The following is a 14,768-nucleotide window of genomic DNA, read 5'->3' as shown; positions in this document are numbered from 1 at the left end:
TAGTTTAATCAGCCTCTCCTCATAGCTCAACCCCCTCAACTCCGGTATCAGCCTAGTAAACCTCCTCTGCACTCCCTCCAAGGCCAAAATATCCTTGCGTAAGTGTGGCGACCAAAACTGCACACGGTACTCCAGCTGCGGCCTCACCAGTGCCCTGTACAGTTGCAGCAAGACCTCCTACTTTTATATTCAATCCCCCGCGCTATGAAGGCCAGCATCCCATTTGCCTTCCTGACCACCTGCTGCACCTGCTTATACCCACTTATTTCCAGCTGATGGGAAAATGGTCTTTCGCTATTTACTCTCAACAAACCTTTCCATTTGGAAATGTTATTGGATTATCCTTAACTTTTTTTTGCATCAGTTGTAGAGGATTGATAGGAGGGTAAAACTATTTTAAGTCTTTTTTTGTTTTTTTTATGCAACTTTTCAAAAGGATACAATTCTATTGAATCTTCTTTTCCAGAGCTCCAATATTCTGATAATCCCAGAGCTGCAATACTCCCAACTGTGGTGTAATCAATTATGTATCTATTTCAAGATTGTTTCCTTGCTTTAATCTTCAGTGTTGTCAGTCAGAGAATTGCATTTCTTTTTTACCTACAGCCTTTTTCCCTTTTTCCTTTTTTAAATCAAAATACCTGCTCTACTAGATCTCATTCTTTTCCAGATATGCTGTCTTTCACTTTTCTCTCAAAGTATTAGAGATAAATTAGGTTGCATTTATCTGCATCCAGTGTTTTGTGCCAGTTTTCCTGATTGAGTCCAGTTTACTGGGAGTAGCTAGCTCACAGAATGCAGAGTTTCATCTTCATCCATGTTCAAAGCCTGTAGGTTAACCTGGATAACTGGACAAGGAAGTTCAACATCAAGCATAAGTTATTGCTTAATTAAAATTTTAAAAAATGCAAGTGTTATTCAAGGAATCAAGCAAGTCTCTTTATGATTTTAATATAACAAAGAACAACACAGCACAGGAAACAGGCCCTTCGGCCCAACAAGCCCGCGCCGCCATCTTAACAATGTGTTTTTCCTCCTCCACTCTTGATCCATGTCTATGCTTATGGTACCCCCATTGGAAACCACATTTTGAGCAAATGGCTCGATTGTTAGAAGAAGTGAAATAGACATTGTATATACATATTTTTAGACAGTGATGTGCTGTCTGAACAGGTTTCAGAAAATTTCAGGTGCATGTTGAATTAGAAGTTGATAGAACACAACTAAATGATGTGAAATTATGGCGTCTTGGGGTAAAGAGCATAGAAGCTTTGTAGAATACTTCATGAAAATAGAGAAGTTAACAGCATCAGAAGGAAGATGCATTTTAACATTGATAAGTGTGTGGTCATACATTTTAATGGGAAAAGCAATGGGGAATATATGCCGAAAGAGCAGGCACCTAAGATATAGGGTTCGGCTTAGAAAATTCATTGAAGTTATGAGCAAAGGTAGATGTGAGTATAGGAATAGGGATGTTTTACTGCAAATGTACAGGGCATTGATGAGGACACATTTGTATGCAGCTTTGGTGTCCTTATCCGAGGAAGGGACTGCAGCAAAGGTTTACCAGGCTGATTTCTGGGATGGCAGGTTTCTCATATGAGGAGAGACAAAATCAGTTACAATTATATTCACTGGAGTTTCATTTAATTAACTTTATTAAAAATTGCTGACCTACATTTTACAGCAGAGAATATTTGGTTCTTAATCTTGGCCCAGCTGAAGCAGAACTTGTCCAGCTGCCTTTACAGTCTTCAGCTCTCCTTTTAACACTTTCTGTCAAACATGTGTTTAGTCAGCTTGTATGTGACTGGCCAAGTGCATACATATCACTAGGAATCAATCCATTCAAAATAAATCTTTGGTACTGCAACTTAGATTTGAGTTGATTTTTATAAAATAAAGTATTGAAATTCAAGCTGTCTCACCCTTGAATCATAGAAACTCTACAATGCAGAAGCAAGCTGTTCGGCCCATCAACTCTGCACCAGCTCTGACAGTACATATGCAAACACATTTAATCCCCCTAACCTACACTTCATGGGAGACACGAAGGGGCAAATTAGCATGGCCAACTAACCAAATCTGCACATCTTTAGACTATGGGAGGAAACCGGAGCATCCAGAGGAAACCCACGCAGACATAGGGACAACATGCAGAGTTCGCACAGATGGTCACCCAAGGCCAGAATTGAATCTGCATCCCTGGCACTGAGGCAGCAATACTAATCACTGCCACCGTACTGTCCCTAGTGAATGACACACTAATACTAAAGGAGTTCCTCAGTTTATCATGTCAATCCAAGGTGATAGCTGTTTTTCTTTCCCTCAGTGATAGGTGAATCTATTACGGGTAAAGCAGTCCTTTTTGTTATTCAAGAATCTGCTGGTTATGGAACAGCTTTGACATCAATCATATCTGTTGATCAAGGCATGGGCCATGGTTGAGGGCAAACTGTTTAAAAATAGATCTCATTGAAGAATGAATGTGGTCTAAAGCCATACATAATTGTATTCTTAATTTCTTTCTCTTTCTCTTTCCTTGTGTCTTTCCCCTGTCCTTTCTCGCTCGCTCACTCACTGTCCCTCTATCGCTCTTGTTTACTATTGACATTTTCTTCTTGCTTCTTTGCATGTTTAACCCCGCTGCCCCTCCCCCACTCCCCCCAAACTATATTAGCTTGCAGTTGAACATGTATTTTACATGATCAGTGAGGCGTTTAGAGTAGCTAAGAGTAGTGGGCGAGAAGAGGATTGGGAGAGGTTTAAATGTCAACAAAGATTGACAAAGAAGTTGATAAAGAAGGGTAGGAGAAACTATGAAGCTGGGCTAGCGCTTAATATAAAAAAGGATAGCAAGAGTTTTTATAAATATATAAAAAGGAGGAGGCTGGCTAGGGTGAACGTTGGACCCTTAGAGGATGAGAGGGGGGAATTAGTGGTAGGGGATGGGGAAATGACTCAGGTCTTGAATAACTTTTTTGTTTCTGTCTTCACGGAGGAGGACGTGAATAATTTGCCGGGTGTTAGCAATGGAAAGGTGGTAGGACTGGAGGGTCTCGATGACATTATTGTTACTAGAGAGGCGGTGCTCGACAGACTGGAGGGACTGATTGTGGACAAGTCCCCAGGACCGGATGGAATGCATCCGAGGGTTCTGAAAGAAATGGCGGAGGTGATAGTGGATGCCTTGGTGGTTATTTTTCAATCGTCGCTGGATTCCGGGGAAGTGTCGGAAGATTGGAAAACGGCTAATGTTACGCCGTTGTTTCAGAAGGGTGGCAGGCAAAAGGCAGGGAATTATAGGCCGGTTAGTTTAACGTCTGTTGTGGGTAAAATGTTAGAGTCTGTCATCAAGGAGGAAATAGCGAGGCATCTTGAGGGGAATTGCTTGATAGAGCAGACGCAGCACGGTTTCATTAAGGGGAAGTCGTGTCTGACAAATTTACTGGAGTTTTATGAGGATGTGTCTAGGGCGGTGGATAGAGGAGAGCCGGTGGATGTGGTCTGTCTTGATTTTCAGAAGGCGTTTGACAAGGTACCTCACAAGAGGTTATTGCAGAAGGTAAGGGGGCATGGAGTTGGGGGTAGGGTGTTAGCATGGATAGAGGATTGGTTGTCAAATAGGAGGCAGAGAGTGGGGGTTAACGGGTGCTATTCGGATTGGCGGTTAGTGACTAGTGGAGTGCCCCAGGGGTCGGTGCTGGGGCCTCAGCTATTTACCATTTATATAGATGATCTGGAGGAGGGAACCGAATGTATGGTGTCGAAATTTGCTGATGACACCAAGATTGGGGGAACGGCAAATTGCGCGGAGGGTGTGGAGAGTCTGCAGAAGGATCTAGATAGGCTGGGCGAATGGGCCAGGAACTGGCAAATGGAATTTAATGTTGGCAAGTGCGAGGTGGTCCACTTTGGTAGGAATAATGGTAGGAAGGACTATTACTTACGTGGTGAAAAACTGCAGCAGGCGACAGTGCAGAGGGACCTCGGGGTCCTTGTGCATGAGTCGCAAAAACCCAGCCTGCAGGTGCAGCAGGTGGTCAGGAAGGCTAATGGGATGCTGGCCTTCATAGCGAGGGGGATTGAATATAAAAGTAGGGAGGTCTTGCTGCAGCTGTATAGGGCATTGGTGAGGCCGCAGCTGGAGTACTGTGTGCAGTTTTGGTCGCCACACTTACGCAAGGATATTTTGGCCTTGGAGGGAGTGCAGAGGAGGTTTACTAGGCTGATACCGGAGTTGAGGGGGTTGAGCTATGAGGAGAGGCTGAATAAACTAGGCTTGTACTCGTTAGAGTTTAGAAGAATGAGGGGAGATCTCATTGAGACATATAAGATGATGAATGGGATGGAAAGGATAGAGGTGGAGAGACTCTTCCCGCTCAAAGGACAGAAGGACTAGGGGGCACAGCCTCAAGATAAAGGGGGGGGCGGTTTAGAATGGAGTTGAAGAGGAACTTCTCCACTCAAAGGGTGGTGAATCTCTGGAATTCTCTGCCCAATGAAGTGGTGGAGGCTGCCTCGCTAAATATTTTTAAGACGCAGGTTGATGGGTTTTTGATAAGCAAGGGGATTAAGGGTTATGGGGAGAGGGCGGGAAAGTGGAACTGAGCCACGACAGATCAGCCATGATCTTATTGAATGGTGGGGCAGGCTCGAAGGGCCAGATGGCCTACTCCTGCTCCTATTTCTTATGTTCTTATGTTCTTTTGACTGTTTCCAACTTGTTAAAATTTTAGACAATTGATTTTGCTGCTGGAGCTGTACAACCCCAAAGACGTGTATGACTATCTACGACCAATATCACTCAGCCTCTGTGCCGATAAGGTTTCTTCAGTCCGATGGATTGCCTATCGATTGGTAAGTGGTAATGGAAATGACTGACGAACTGCTTGCCGATGCAAATAAGCAAATGCACTTTCTCATATGAACCCAAGCGAGGATGGCACCAGGTTTGATCCCTGGTCTTTGAGTGCAGTGATTCACTTCTGAGAAGGTTTCTGTACAAACAGCAATGATGGTTCTCCCAATTGGCCATGCTAAATTATCCCTTAGTCTCCCAAGGTGTTGAAGTGAGGGGGATTAAATATGTTGGGATAAGTTACTCTGTCAGAAAATTAATGCAGACTTCATATGCCAAGTGGTGTTTTTCTGCACTATAGGGATTCTATGATTTGAGGGTGGTATAATGGAGTTTACTGTTGCGTTCTCCTGAGAAGTGTAGCCACCTGATTCATGCTGTAAAGCAGCCAGCACCATTGGAACCACATTGCACTCTGAAGAAAAATACAGGCTTGCCTTTGTTTGTTGTCTGATCACGTAATCTGAATTTCTTGGTGTGCTTCCCTTGAAATAAATTACTTGGATGTTTTGTCACTTATTTGGACGTGCCACTACTAAGCGAGCTCCCTACCCCTGTTTTGAATGGTGCAAAGGAATCTTTATGTCCACCAGAACAGCTTCAATTGCAGCTTAGTTAGTTTCACCTCTCATCTAAAAGATCGCACAAGGTTGTATATACAGTCTATTGCAATACTCCAACAGTACTGCACTGACTCAGAATTTGAACTCATGATGCTCTGACTCAAGAAATTCCTGGAAACTGAGTCTAGCTTGAGAGACACAAATGAAAGGGAGGGCTAGAACAAAATGAAAGAGAAAATGGTTGTATTTCACAGTGATATGGTTTCAAAGTCTGGCTGCCTGCCTCTGGAGTGTACTGATTGTATTTAATGCTGGTATGCACAGTCTAAGACTTAATAACTTTGTCAACTTATAATAAAAACAAAACCTTGTACTGAGAAATTAAAAGCTAATCTCTGCAGTAAATATGTACTTCACCCCCACTCCACCCGCAAACTTCCATGACCACCACCTGATCTAGTGTATGACCCTAGTCTTAGAAAACATAGCTGTGCAGATACATGGATTTGGGCCAGTGTCTGTGGGAGTTTGCGCATTCTCCCTGCGGTTGCGTGGGTTTCCTCCGGGTGCTCCAGTTTCCTCCCACGCCCCAAAGATGTGCTCTTAGGCTGATTGGTGTACCAAATTGACCCTACACTGTTCTCCCCTGAATCTGGTTACAATAGGGGTACCATTCGCATACACACAGGGCAAGGTAGGTGTAAGAAAATGCTTTGTTAAGATGGCGGCGTGGGCTTGTTGGGCCGAAGAGCCTGTTTCCTGTGCTGGGTTGTTCTTCGTTCTTGTTCTTTATGAACTACTGTTTGCTCCTTGTGGAAAAAAAAACGGTGGCATTAATATGGATATCTTTGTTCTTTGCAGATCGGTGAGATGATTAGAAAATTCTATGCTGCTTCAACTCCTGCATTAGCAGTGGACCTTATTCATGAACTTGTTGATAGGTTCTGCCATTGTGTGAAATGGTCAGGTCGTCAAGCCTTTGTCTTTGTCTGCCAGGTAAGGAGACTCCAGGAGCACCCTACCTAGTAGTGTTACCATAAAGTCAGCCCCATCTTAATTTTTGTTTTTTTTGTCTATTTGTATGAGAAATATGCAGTGCAACCTACTGTTTCTGACAGTATAAATGTCCACGTGAGATTTTCTACTTGTAGTCATAGCATTTCACAGTGTGGATTCCCATCATGTCTGTGCAAACCTTTACTAACTGCAACCCAGTTAACATTGCAGGCTTGCATATTATTGGTCACAAATGTGTGAAGAGTGTTAATTACTATTAGAGATTCTCTGCAATCCTGAAACCTGACCATATCATTTTTGAGGTACATGCACACAAGAGTTTTCCATAACATAATTAATCAGGATGCAGCGATGCCGGTGATGGACTAGGAAGGACACGGTAAGAAGTCTCACAACATCAGGTTGACGTCCAACAGGTTTATTTGGAATCATGCGCTTTCAGAGCACTGTCCCTTCGTCAGGCCTATCGTGATTCCAAATAACACTGTTGGACTTTAACCTGGTGTTGTGAGATGACTTACTATAACCAATCAGAGAAATGAGTGCTTCCCAACTGCTGTTGTAAAATTATTATTCAATGCCATTTTCCTTAGAACTGATGAGCTTTCCCCATTAGTGTCAGTTTTGCTTTTTATATCTCAACATATTGCATTGCATTTTAAATATTTCTCTACATTTTTGAAATTCAGGCTGTACTTGAAGATGATTATATCCCTATAGAACAGTTCACTGAGCACTTGATGCCACATTTACTACAGTTGGCATCCGATCCAGTTCCAAACGTCAGAGTGCTACTGGCAAAAACCTTGAGACAAACCCTGTTGGAAAAAGGTGAGGTCATCTTTCTGCCCATTTCTATGCCTGTAGGATGTTATTCTCAATTATTAGGTTTGTTTTTGAATGGAAGTTTTTATTTGTAGAGCTATTACAAGTGCTTGAGGTTTACCTTGGTCTTTTCTTGATATGCATGTTAAGTGAATTGGCCATACTCAAAAGCCCCTTTTGTGTTAGGGAATATGAGGATAGGGCCTGGGTGGGATTGTGGTCAGTGCAGACTTGATGGGCCAAGGATTCTCTGAATCAACCCACAAGTGCCAAGTACATCTCTGCTAGGCCCTACCTTTTTTTTAAGTTATTCTCTTGCTCTTAATGTAAAACGTTTTAGGATTTTCTTTGATTTTACTTGTCAATATTTTTGTATCCACTCTTTCCTGATTTGTTTTTTTTTACTTCACCCTTCTACTTTCTACAGTATTAAGTCAGTTTGAGTTCCGATAGGGTCTTCGGCTCCTGGCCTTGCAGCCTTGGTTCAAACATGGACTTAAGAGCTGAACTTGAGTAACTGTCCTTGACACCAAAGCAGCATTTGGCCAAGTATGGCATCAAGGAGCCCCGGCAAAACCAGAGTCAATGGGAATCTGGGGAAAGCCCTCCACTGCTTGGAGTCATACCTGATGCAAAGGAAAATGGTTCTGATGGTTGGAGGTCAATCATCTGAGTTCCAGAACATCACTGTAGGGGTTCTTGTCTAGGCCTAACCATCTTCAGTTGCTTTATCAATGATCTTCTTTCCATCGTGTCAGAAGTGGGCATGTTTGCTGATTGCAATGAAGCAGTCCATGTTCATATGTAACAATACCTGGACAATATCCAGGCTTGGGCTGGCAACTGGCAAGTAACGTTTGTGCTACATGAGTGCCAGGCAATGACCATCTCCAGCAAAAGAGGATCTGACCATCATCCCTTGACATTCAATGGTATTACCATCGCTGAATTCCCCACTATCAACATCCTCAGAGTTACCATTGACCCGAAACTGAAATGGACCGGCCGTATAAGTAATGTGTCTATAAGAGCAGATGAGAGGCTGGGAATCCTGTCGCATGTAACTCGCCTCGTGACTCCCCAAACATGGAAATATATTGACGATCGTTCACTGTTACTGGTTCAAAATCCTGGGACTTCCTCCCTGACAGCATTGTTGGTGTATCTACACCTCAGGAACTGCAGCAGTTCAAGAAAGCAACTGACCACCACCTTTTTGTGGGTAACTAGGGATGGGCAAAAAGTACTGGCCTAGTCTGCGACACCCATATCCTATAAAATTTATTTTAAAAATGATTCAAGTCTTTTGGAGTACTGTGTGCAGTTTTGGGCGCTGCACCTGCGCAAAGATATTTTGGCCTTGGAGGGAGTGCAGAGGAGGTTTACTAGGCTGATACCGGAGTTGAGGGGGTTGAGCTATGAGGAGAGGCTGAATAAACTGGGCTTGTACTCGTTAGAGTTTAGAAGAATGAGGGGAGATCTCATTGAGACGTATAAGATGATGAATGGGATATATAGGATAGAGGTGGAAAGACTCTTCCCACTCAAAAAAGACAGTAGGACTAGGGGGCACAGCCTCAAGATAAAAGGGGGGCGGTTTAGAACGGAGTTGAGGAGGAACTTCTTCACTCAAAGGGTGGTGAATCTCTGGAATTCTCTGCCCGTTGAAGTGGTGGAGGCTGCCTCGCTAAATATTTTTAAGATGCGGGTTGATGGGTTTTTGATAGGCAAGGGGATTAAGGATTATGGGGAGAGGGCGGGAAAGTGGAACTGAGCAGCGACAGATCAGCCATGATCTTATTGAATGGCGGGGCAGGCTCGAAGGGCTAGATGGCCTACTCCTGCTCCTATTTCTTATGTTCTTATGTTCTTTGTGACTGTCATAGGCTTTACTTTCCTCGTACGTCTTGGCCTGTATGTTTCTGGATAGTAAGTAGTCTCACAACACCAGGTTAAAGTCCAACAGGTTTATTTAGCAGCACAAACTTTCGGAGTCTTGCTGCTCCCTCACCTGAGAATGAGCAGTGCTCCGAAAGCTTGTGCTGCCAAATAAACCTGTTGGACTTTAACCTGGTGTTGTGAGCCTTCTTACTGTGCTTAACACAGTCCAATGCTTGCATCTCCACATCATGCTTCTGGATAACCAGGGGCCTCCAGACTTGATAGCATCACCCTTTTCTTTTGTGGGGACATGCCTATACTGTGCCAGTAGAACTCTACTTTTGAATGCTTCCCACTGCTTTGACCTTTTCTTTCTTTCTCACAGCTGTATCAAACCCATGCTTGTCAGTTCATCTCTCAACTTTGGAAAATGTGTCTTCCCCCAGTTTAAAACTTTTACTCCTGTCTATTTTTGTCCTTTTTCACAAGGCTAAATCTAAATATATTATGGTCACTATCTCTAACATGTTCCCCCACTGCTGCTTCCTTCACTTGCCCAGTTTCATTACAAAAACTAAATTGGAATTGCATCTCTTTCATTGGGCTTGTTACTTGCTGGCTGAAAATGTTCTATTAAATGTGGTTGAAGAACTTTGCACCCTCTGTGCCTTTCACACCTATATAAAACACCGGCTAGTCTCACTGGACCATTGTATCCAGTTATGGGCACTACACTTCAGGAAGGATGTGAAGGCTATAGAGAGGATGCAGATTTGTGTGTTTCCAGGAGTGAGGAACTTCAGTTACATGGATGGACTGAGAAGCTGGGGTTGTTCTCCTTGAAAAGGAGATTTGTTAGAGGTGTTCAAAATCATTGAGGATCTGAAAGAGTAGACGGGGAGAAACTGCTCCCATTCGGGGAAAGATCCAGAAACAGAGGACACCAATTCAAGGTGATTAGCAAAAGGTGCAATGGTGACAATTTCTACACAATCAGTGGTTACAATCTAGAGTGCATAAGAACATAAGAAATAGAAGCAGGAGTAGGCCATCTAGCCCCTCGAGCTTGCTCCGCCATTCAATAAGATCATGGCTGATCTCATAGTGGATCAGTTCCACTTACCCTCCTGCTCCCCATAACCCTTAATTCCCTTATTGGTTAAAAATCAATCTGTCTGTGACTTAAATACATTTAACGAGGTAGCCTCTACTGCTTCATTGGGCAGAGAATGTCAAAGATTCACCACCTTCTGGGAGAAGAAGTTCCTCCTCAACTCTGTTCTAAATTGACTCCCCCGTATTTTGAGGCTATGCCCCCTAATTGTCGATTCCATTCTAAGTGGAAATAACGTCGCTGCTTCTACCCTGTCTAGCCCCTTCATTATCTTATATGTTTCTATAAGATCTCCCCTCAACCTTCTAAACTCCAATGAGTACAGGCCCAGTCTATTCAATCTCTCCTCATCAGCTAACCCCCTCATCTCCGGAATCAACCTGGTGAACCTTCTGTCTACTCCCTCCAAAGCTAATATATCCTTCCTTAAAAAAAGGGACCAAAATTGTACACAGTACTTTAGGTGCGGCCTCACTAGTACCTTGTATAATTGCAGCAAGACCTCCCTGCTTTTATACTCCATCTCTCTCACGATAAAGGCCAACATTCCATTTGCCTTCTTGATTACCTGCTGCACCTGCAAACTGAGTTTTTGCAATTCGTGCACAAGAAGCCCCAGGTCCCTCTGCATAGTAATTTTTCACCGTTTAAATAATATTCCATTTTACTATTATTCCTTCCAAAGTGGATAACTTCACACTTACCAATGTTATATTCCATCTGCCAGATCCTTGCCCACTCACTTAGTGTATCCAAATCTCTCTACAGACTTTGTGTCCTCCACGCAATTTGTTTTCCCACTCATCTTTGTGTCATCCGCAAACTTTGTTACCCTACACTTGGTCCCCTCCTCTGGATCGTCTGTGTATATGGTAAACAGTTGAGGCCCCAGCACTGATCCCTGTGGCACGCCACTAGTCACTGCCTGAGTATGTGATAGAGGCAGGTTTAATCAAGGCTTTCAAAAAGAATCAGGTAATTACCTGGAGAGAGACTTTGTAGGGAGAAGGAGATAGGGGAGTGAGACCAGGCAAGTTACTCGTGCAGACACACCAGCATGAGCATAACTGGCCAAATGGTGTCTCCTTTGTTGGAACCATTCTAATTTTCTGATTTGGTCAAAAATCGTTGCCTCATCTTCCACTTCCCAAAAATAATTTGGATAAATAAATCCATCTCTGCTCAAAGTTTACAGTACTAATGTAAAGAAAGACAGGATAGGGATTGTCAATACTTCATATTCATGCATGCCTCATTCACAGCAACAGGAGACTTTGAATAGAAATTTTTGGTATTCTCCAAAATTTTAAAGGAAGGTGCTTACTTAAGGAAAAAAAAGTTTTTTCCAAAGGGAAGCTTGTCAGTGATTTCTGGTGTGTCTTGTTTCAGTTTGCAGTCCTTAACTGAAATTAATGGTTGGGGATTTGGAGGAGCAGAATTAGGAGAGGAAATGAAGGGCATCCTACCAAGTCATTTCATCTCCTTATTTTATTGCAGAATACTTTGTGAACTCGGGCAGCTCTCACCAGGAGGCCATAGAGCAGATCACTGTGGCATTGCAGGCTGACCAAGACCGGGATGTCCGATACTTTGCCAGCATACATCCCAGCAGCACAAAACTTGGTGATGATGCCATGAGTACTGCTTCTTCCACGTATTAACATGGGCTAATGTTCTTTGCACCATTGGACTGATCAAACTGAGTCACTGATGAGTGCTTTAAGTAATGTGTATCAGCTGGAATGTACTGGGTGAGTGCTCCAGAATACGGTGAGATATCTGTTTTCTACACTGAATGATGGGGTTTTGCGTTTTGTGGTGACCTGCTTAGTGGCCCTTGATTACACTGAGATTCACTCAGACTATTTCTAGTCGTGTGGCCGTGACTCTTGATTTCCATATTTTGACCACTGAAAATTCTCAGAGGATTTTACCACCGAAGCCTTAAACTCCTGTATTCTTAAAAGTAACAAACTTGAACACCTGGAGCCGCCTTAATGGAGGAGGGATTATCCATTTCAAATCTAATCATTCCTTCCAGAAAAGTTATACGAACGTTACTGACAATTCTTGTCTGTAAGCAACAATTAACTGCATTTGCAAAGAATGAGAATTAGTCAAGTTAATGTGTATTTCTTAATACTGTACAAGAAGTTTCATGTACTGATTCTGAAAAGTTCTCTTCAACTGTGCTAGATATGTAAGGGTTTTTTACCTAAATGGATTAGTTATACCTCATTTAGTTTGAACATGGACAGTGGACTTGCCTTGTTCCCTGCAAATTGCCTCACAGCAAACTGCAACCTCGTGGGTATGGAAAAATGGCTGCCACTGCAGTGCTTCGAATCCCTTCTTTACCCAACTCATTCATCCTTTTTTTAGTGGGTTTTCATTCTAACACCTTGGATATTGCACAGGAATTGACTGAAGTATAGACAAAAAAGTACATAAAAACCCCACATGCATAGAAAATACTCTTGAGTTTTTTTTCACAAATTCCTCACTACTGCGCAGAAGTGATAAGTTAGTATAGATGTGCAGACCCAGCCAAATTGATCTAGAATTTATACCTCAGACTGAGATGAATCTGACTAAATTCAGATGTATGGAATTTTGCACTATTTGGTGTGCAAATCAGGTGTTGCATCTATCTAAATTTACATGTCTGACTCCCTTTCACTCACACCTTTTATTTCTCATTCACTCTATGTATAAACAAAATAAACCACCATCTTGATGATGGAGGAGGAGGAGGGGAAGAGGGAGACGGAAGGCAAATCGCCATGGAACAATGTCCCACAAAGATCTTTGCCCAGTGAGATCATTTTGATGAATTCACCATTATTTATAAAACCCCATTCTTCTGAGTTAACAATCCCACCATCTTGTTCAAGCTGATGGTCTTTGTGCCTTAGTGGCAGCCTATATGGTCTGTCTCAGTTGATTTTGTTCTTTGGTCCATGGCCAGTATCAGCTCTGTTTTAAAACCTGCAATGAGTTGCTTTCAGTAACTAGCATCTGTAGACCTGTCTTCCATTTTTGCAAGTAGTTTCAAAGTTTCTGGCCTGTTCTAAATTTAATAAGATAAAACTGTCATCTTTATTGAAAGGTCATCCTGGCTGCAAGATGTAATTGAGATGAAAAATTCTCATCAGTCCAGGATACAAGACTGTTGGTTTAACATGTTCCTGAAGAATGATTTTTGGCAAATGAAGCAATGGGTTTTATTGTAATGAACTCTTTGAAATGGGAGTCAAATTCAACTTGTAGAGTGGTCACTTCATGAGCTTTCACATTGTCGGTTGTGTGGTGTCCACCTGAAGAATTGACATGGTTTATTTTGCACCCCCCTCCACCTCCCCCAACAAGGAATTACAGTTCTGACCTCAGTGTAATGTGGTAAGTGATTGTGATTTGTCATTGTGGTGTTCCAGATCAGCTACAAGTTTTCAGAATCCAACCTCCGGTTCTGGCACTAGTCTGTGTTTGGAGGTTGAATATAAAAGACAAATGATGTATTAGCTATGGTCTTCCTTATTCTTTGAAAGATGTTCAACTTCCACAGATACATATCCTTCCAGTGAGATCTACCCACTCTCTTTCCTTGAATCTTGTGTTCCTTGACCTACGTATTGTTTTGTTTCTGTTTTTTGGGTCTTGCCACGTTTTATTCCTGTTGGACAAGCAGATCTCATTCCAGGCAATTGCTCTCTATCTATGACAGAATAACGCAGGTTTACCTGATTAGCTCTGTACCATTAGCAATCTTATTTAAACCCACTGACTTCTCCTCCTCTCCTCCCCTCCCATCAAGATAAAATGACATGATTCATTCCGTATGTGGACTTTGGACATTTCAGAAAATGAGGCGTTACCTATAACAGATGATCTTGTATTACATGCTGCAAAGTGTGATAAATGGTCAGATTTCTGTGCGAGTTTAAATGTGTGCAGTGGGAATTCTGAAGGGCTCAGCACTAACACTACAAAGTAGTCAAATGATTTTAAAGTACAGCATATTTCTGTGCCGTTATGCAGAGTTTTGCTTTGTACTTGTCTATTTCATGCTGGTCATGTCCTGCAGAGTATGTTTGAATTGGATTAGCACACAAGCTTTATGTCTGAAAATTCAGGTATTTTAACTTTTTATCATGATCGGCTGAATGCTGCACCTTTTTTATATGTACATATCTGTGAGCACTCATGAGTGCCTGTTGTTGATCATGTCATAAAAAGCTGTTGTGATACAAGTTGTTCTGTACTTGTCCAAATAAAAATAAATATGCAACTGTCTAAGCTTGTTGCTACTAAAGTTTTATGCATGTGATTGGGATTCTTTAGATGGTTGAAGGGAGTGCATGTAAAGCAATTGGGATTTATAGTACCTTATCTAACAGCTCTGTTGAACTGATAACATTGTGGGGCCTGTAACTACTGGCGAGACTTCTGATTGTGAAACTACTGAGTTTGCACTTTGATTCCAATCTGACTTTGATATGAACAG

General features: G+C 42.4%; 1 protein-coding gene across 3 annotated transcripts in view; it reads left to right on the top strand.

The window, feature by feature from the left end:
• Positions 1-14,560, top strand: part of ppp4r1 (protein phosphatase 4, regulatory subunit 1) — an 82,423-nt gene extending 67,863 nt beyond the window's left edge. For all 3 annotated transcript variants that reach the window (XM_080194662.1, XM_080194659.1, XM_080194660.1), the window contains 4 exons: positions 4,743-4,863; positions 6,289-6,423; positions 7,134-7,275; positions 11,762-14,560. In XM_080194662.1, the coding sequence (XP_080050788.1) occupies positions 4,743-4,863; positions 6,289-6,423; positions 7,134-7,275; positions 11,762-11,925 (562 nt within the window). In that variant the 3' untranslated portion in view covers positions 11,926-14,560. The remainder of the gene's footprint in view (positions 1-4,742; positions 4,864-6,288; positions 6,424-7,133; positions 7,276-11,761) is intronic.
• Positions 14,561-14,768: the final 208 nt, after the last annotated feature.

Source organism: Carcharhinus amblyrhynchos, chromosome 8, assembly GCF_965287045.1.
Source record: "Carcharhinus amblyrhynchos chromosome 8, sCarAmb.v2.hapA, whole genome shotgun sequence".
In the NCBI taxonomy this organism is placed as follows: Eukaryota; Metazoa; Chordata; class Chondrichthyes; order Carcharhiniformes; family Carcharhinidae; genus Carcharhinus; species Carcharhinus amblyrhynchos.
This window is presented reverse-complemented; position numbering and strand designations above follow the sequence as displayed.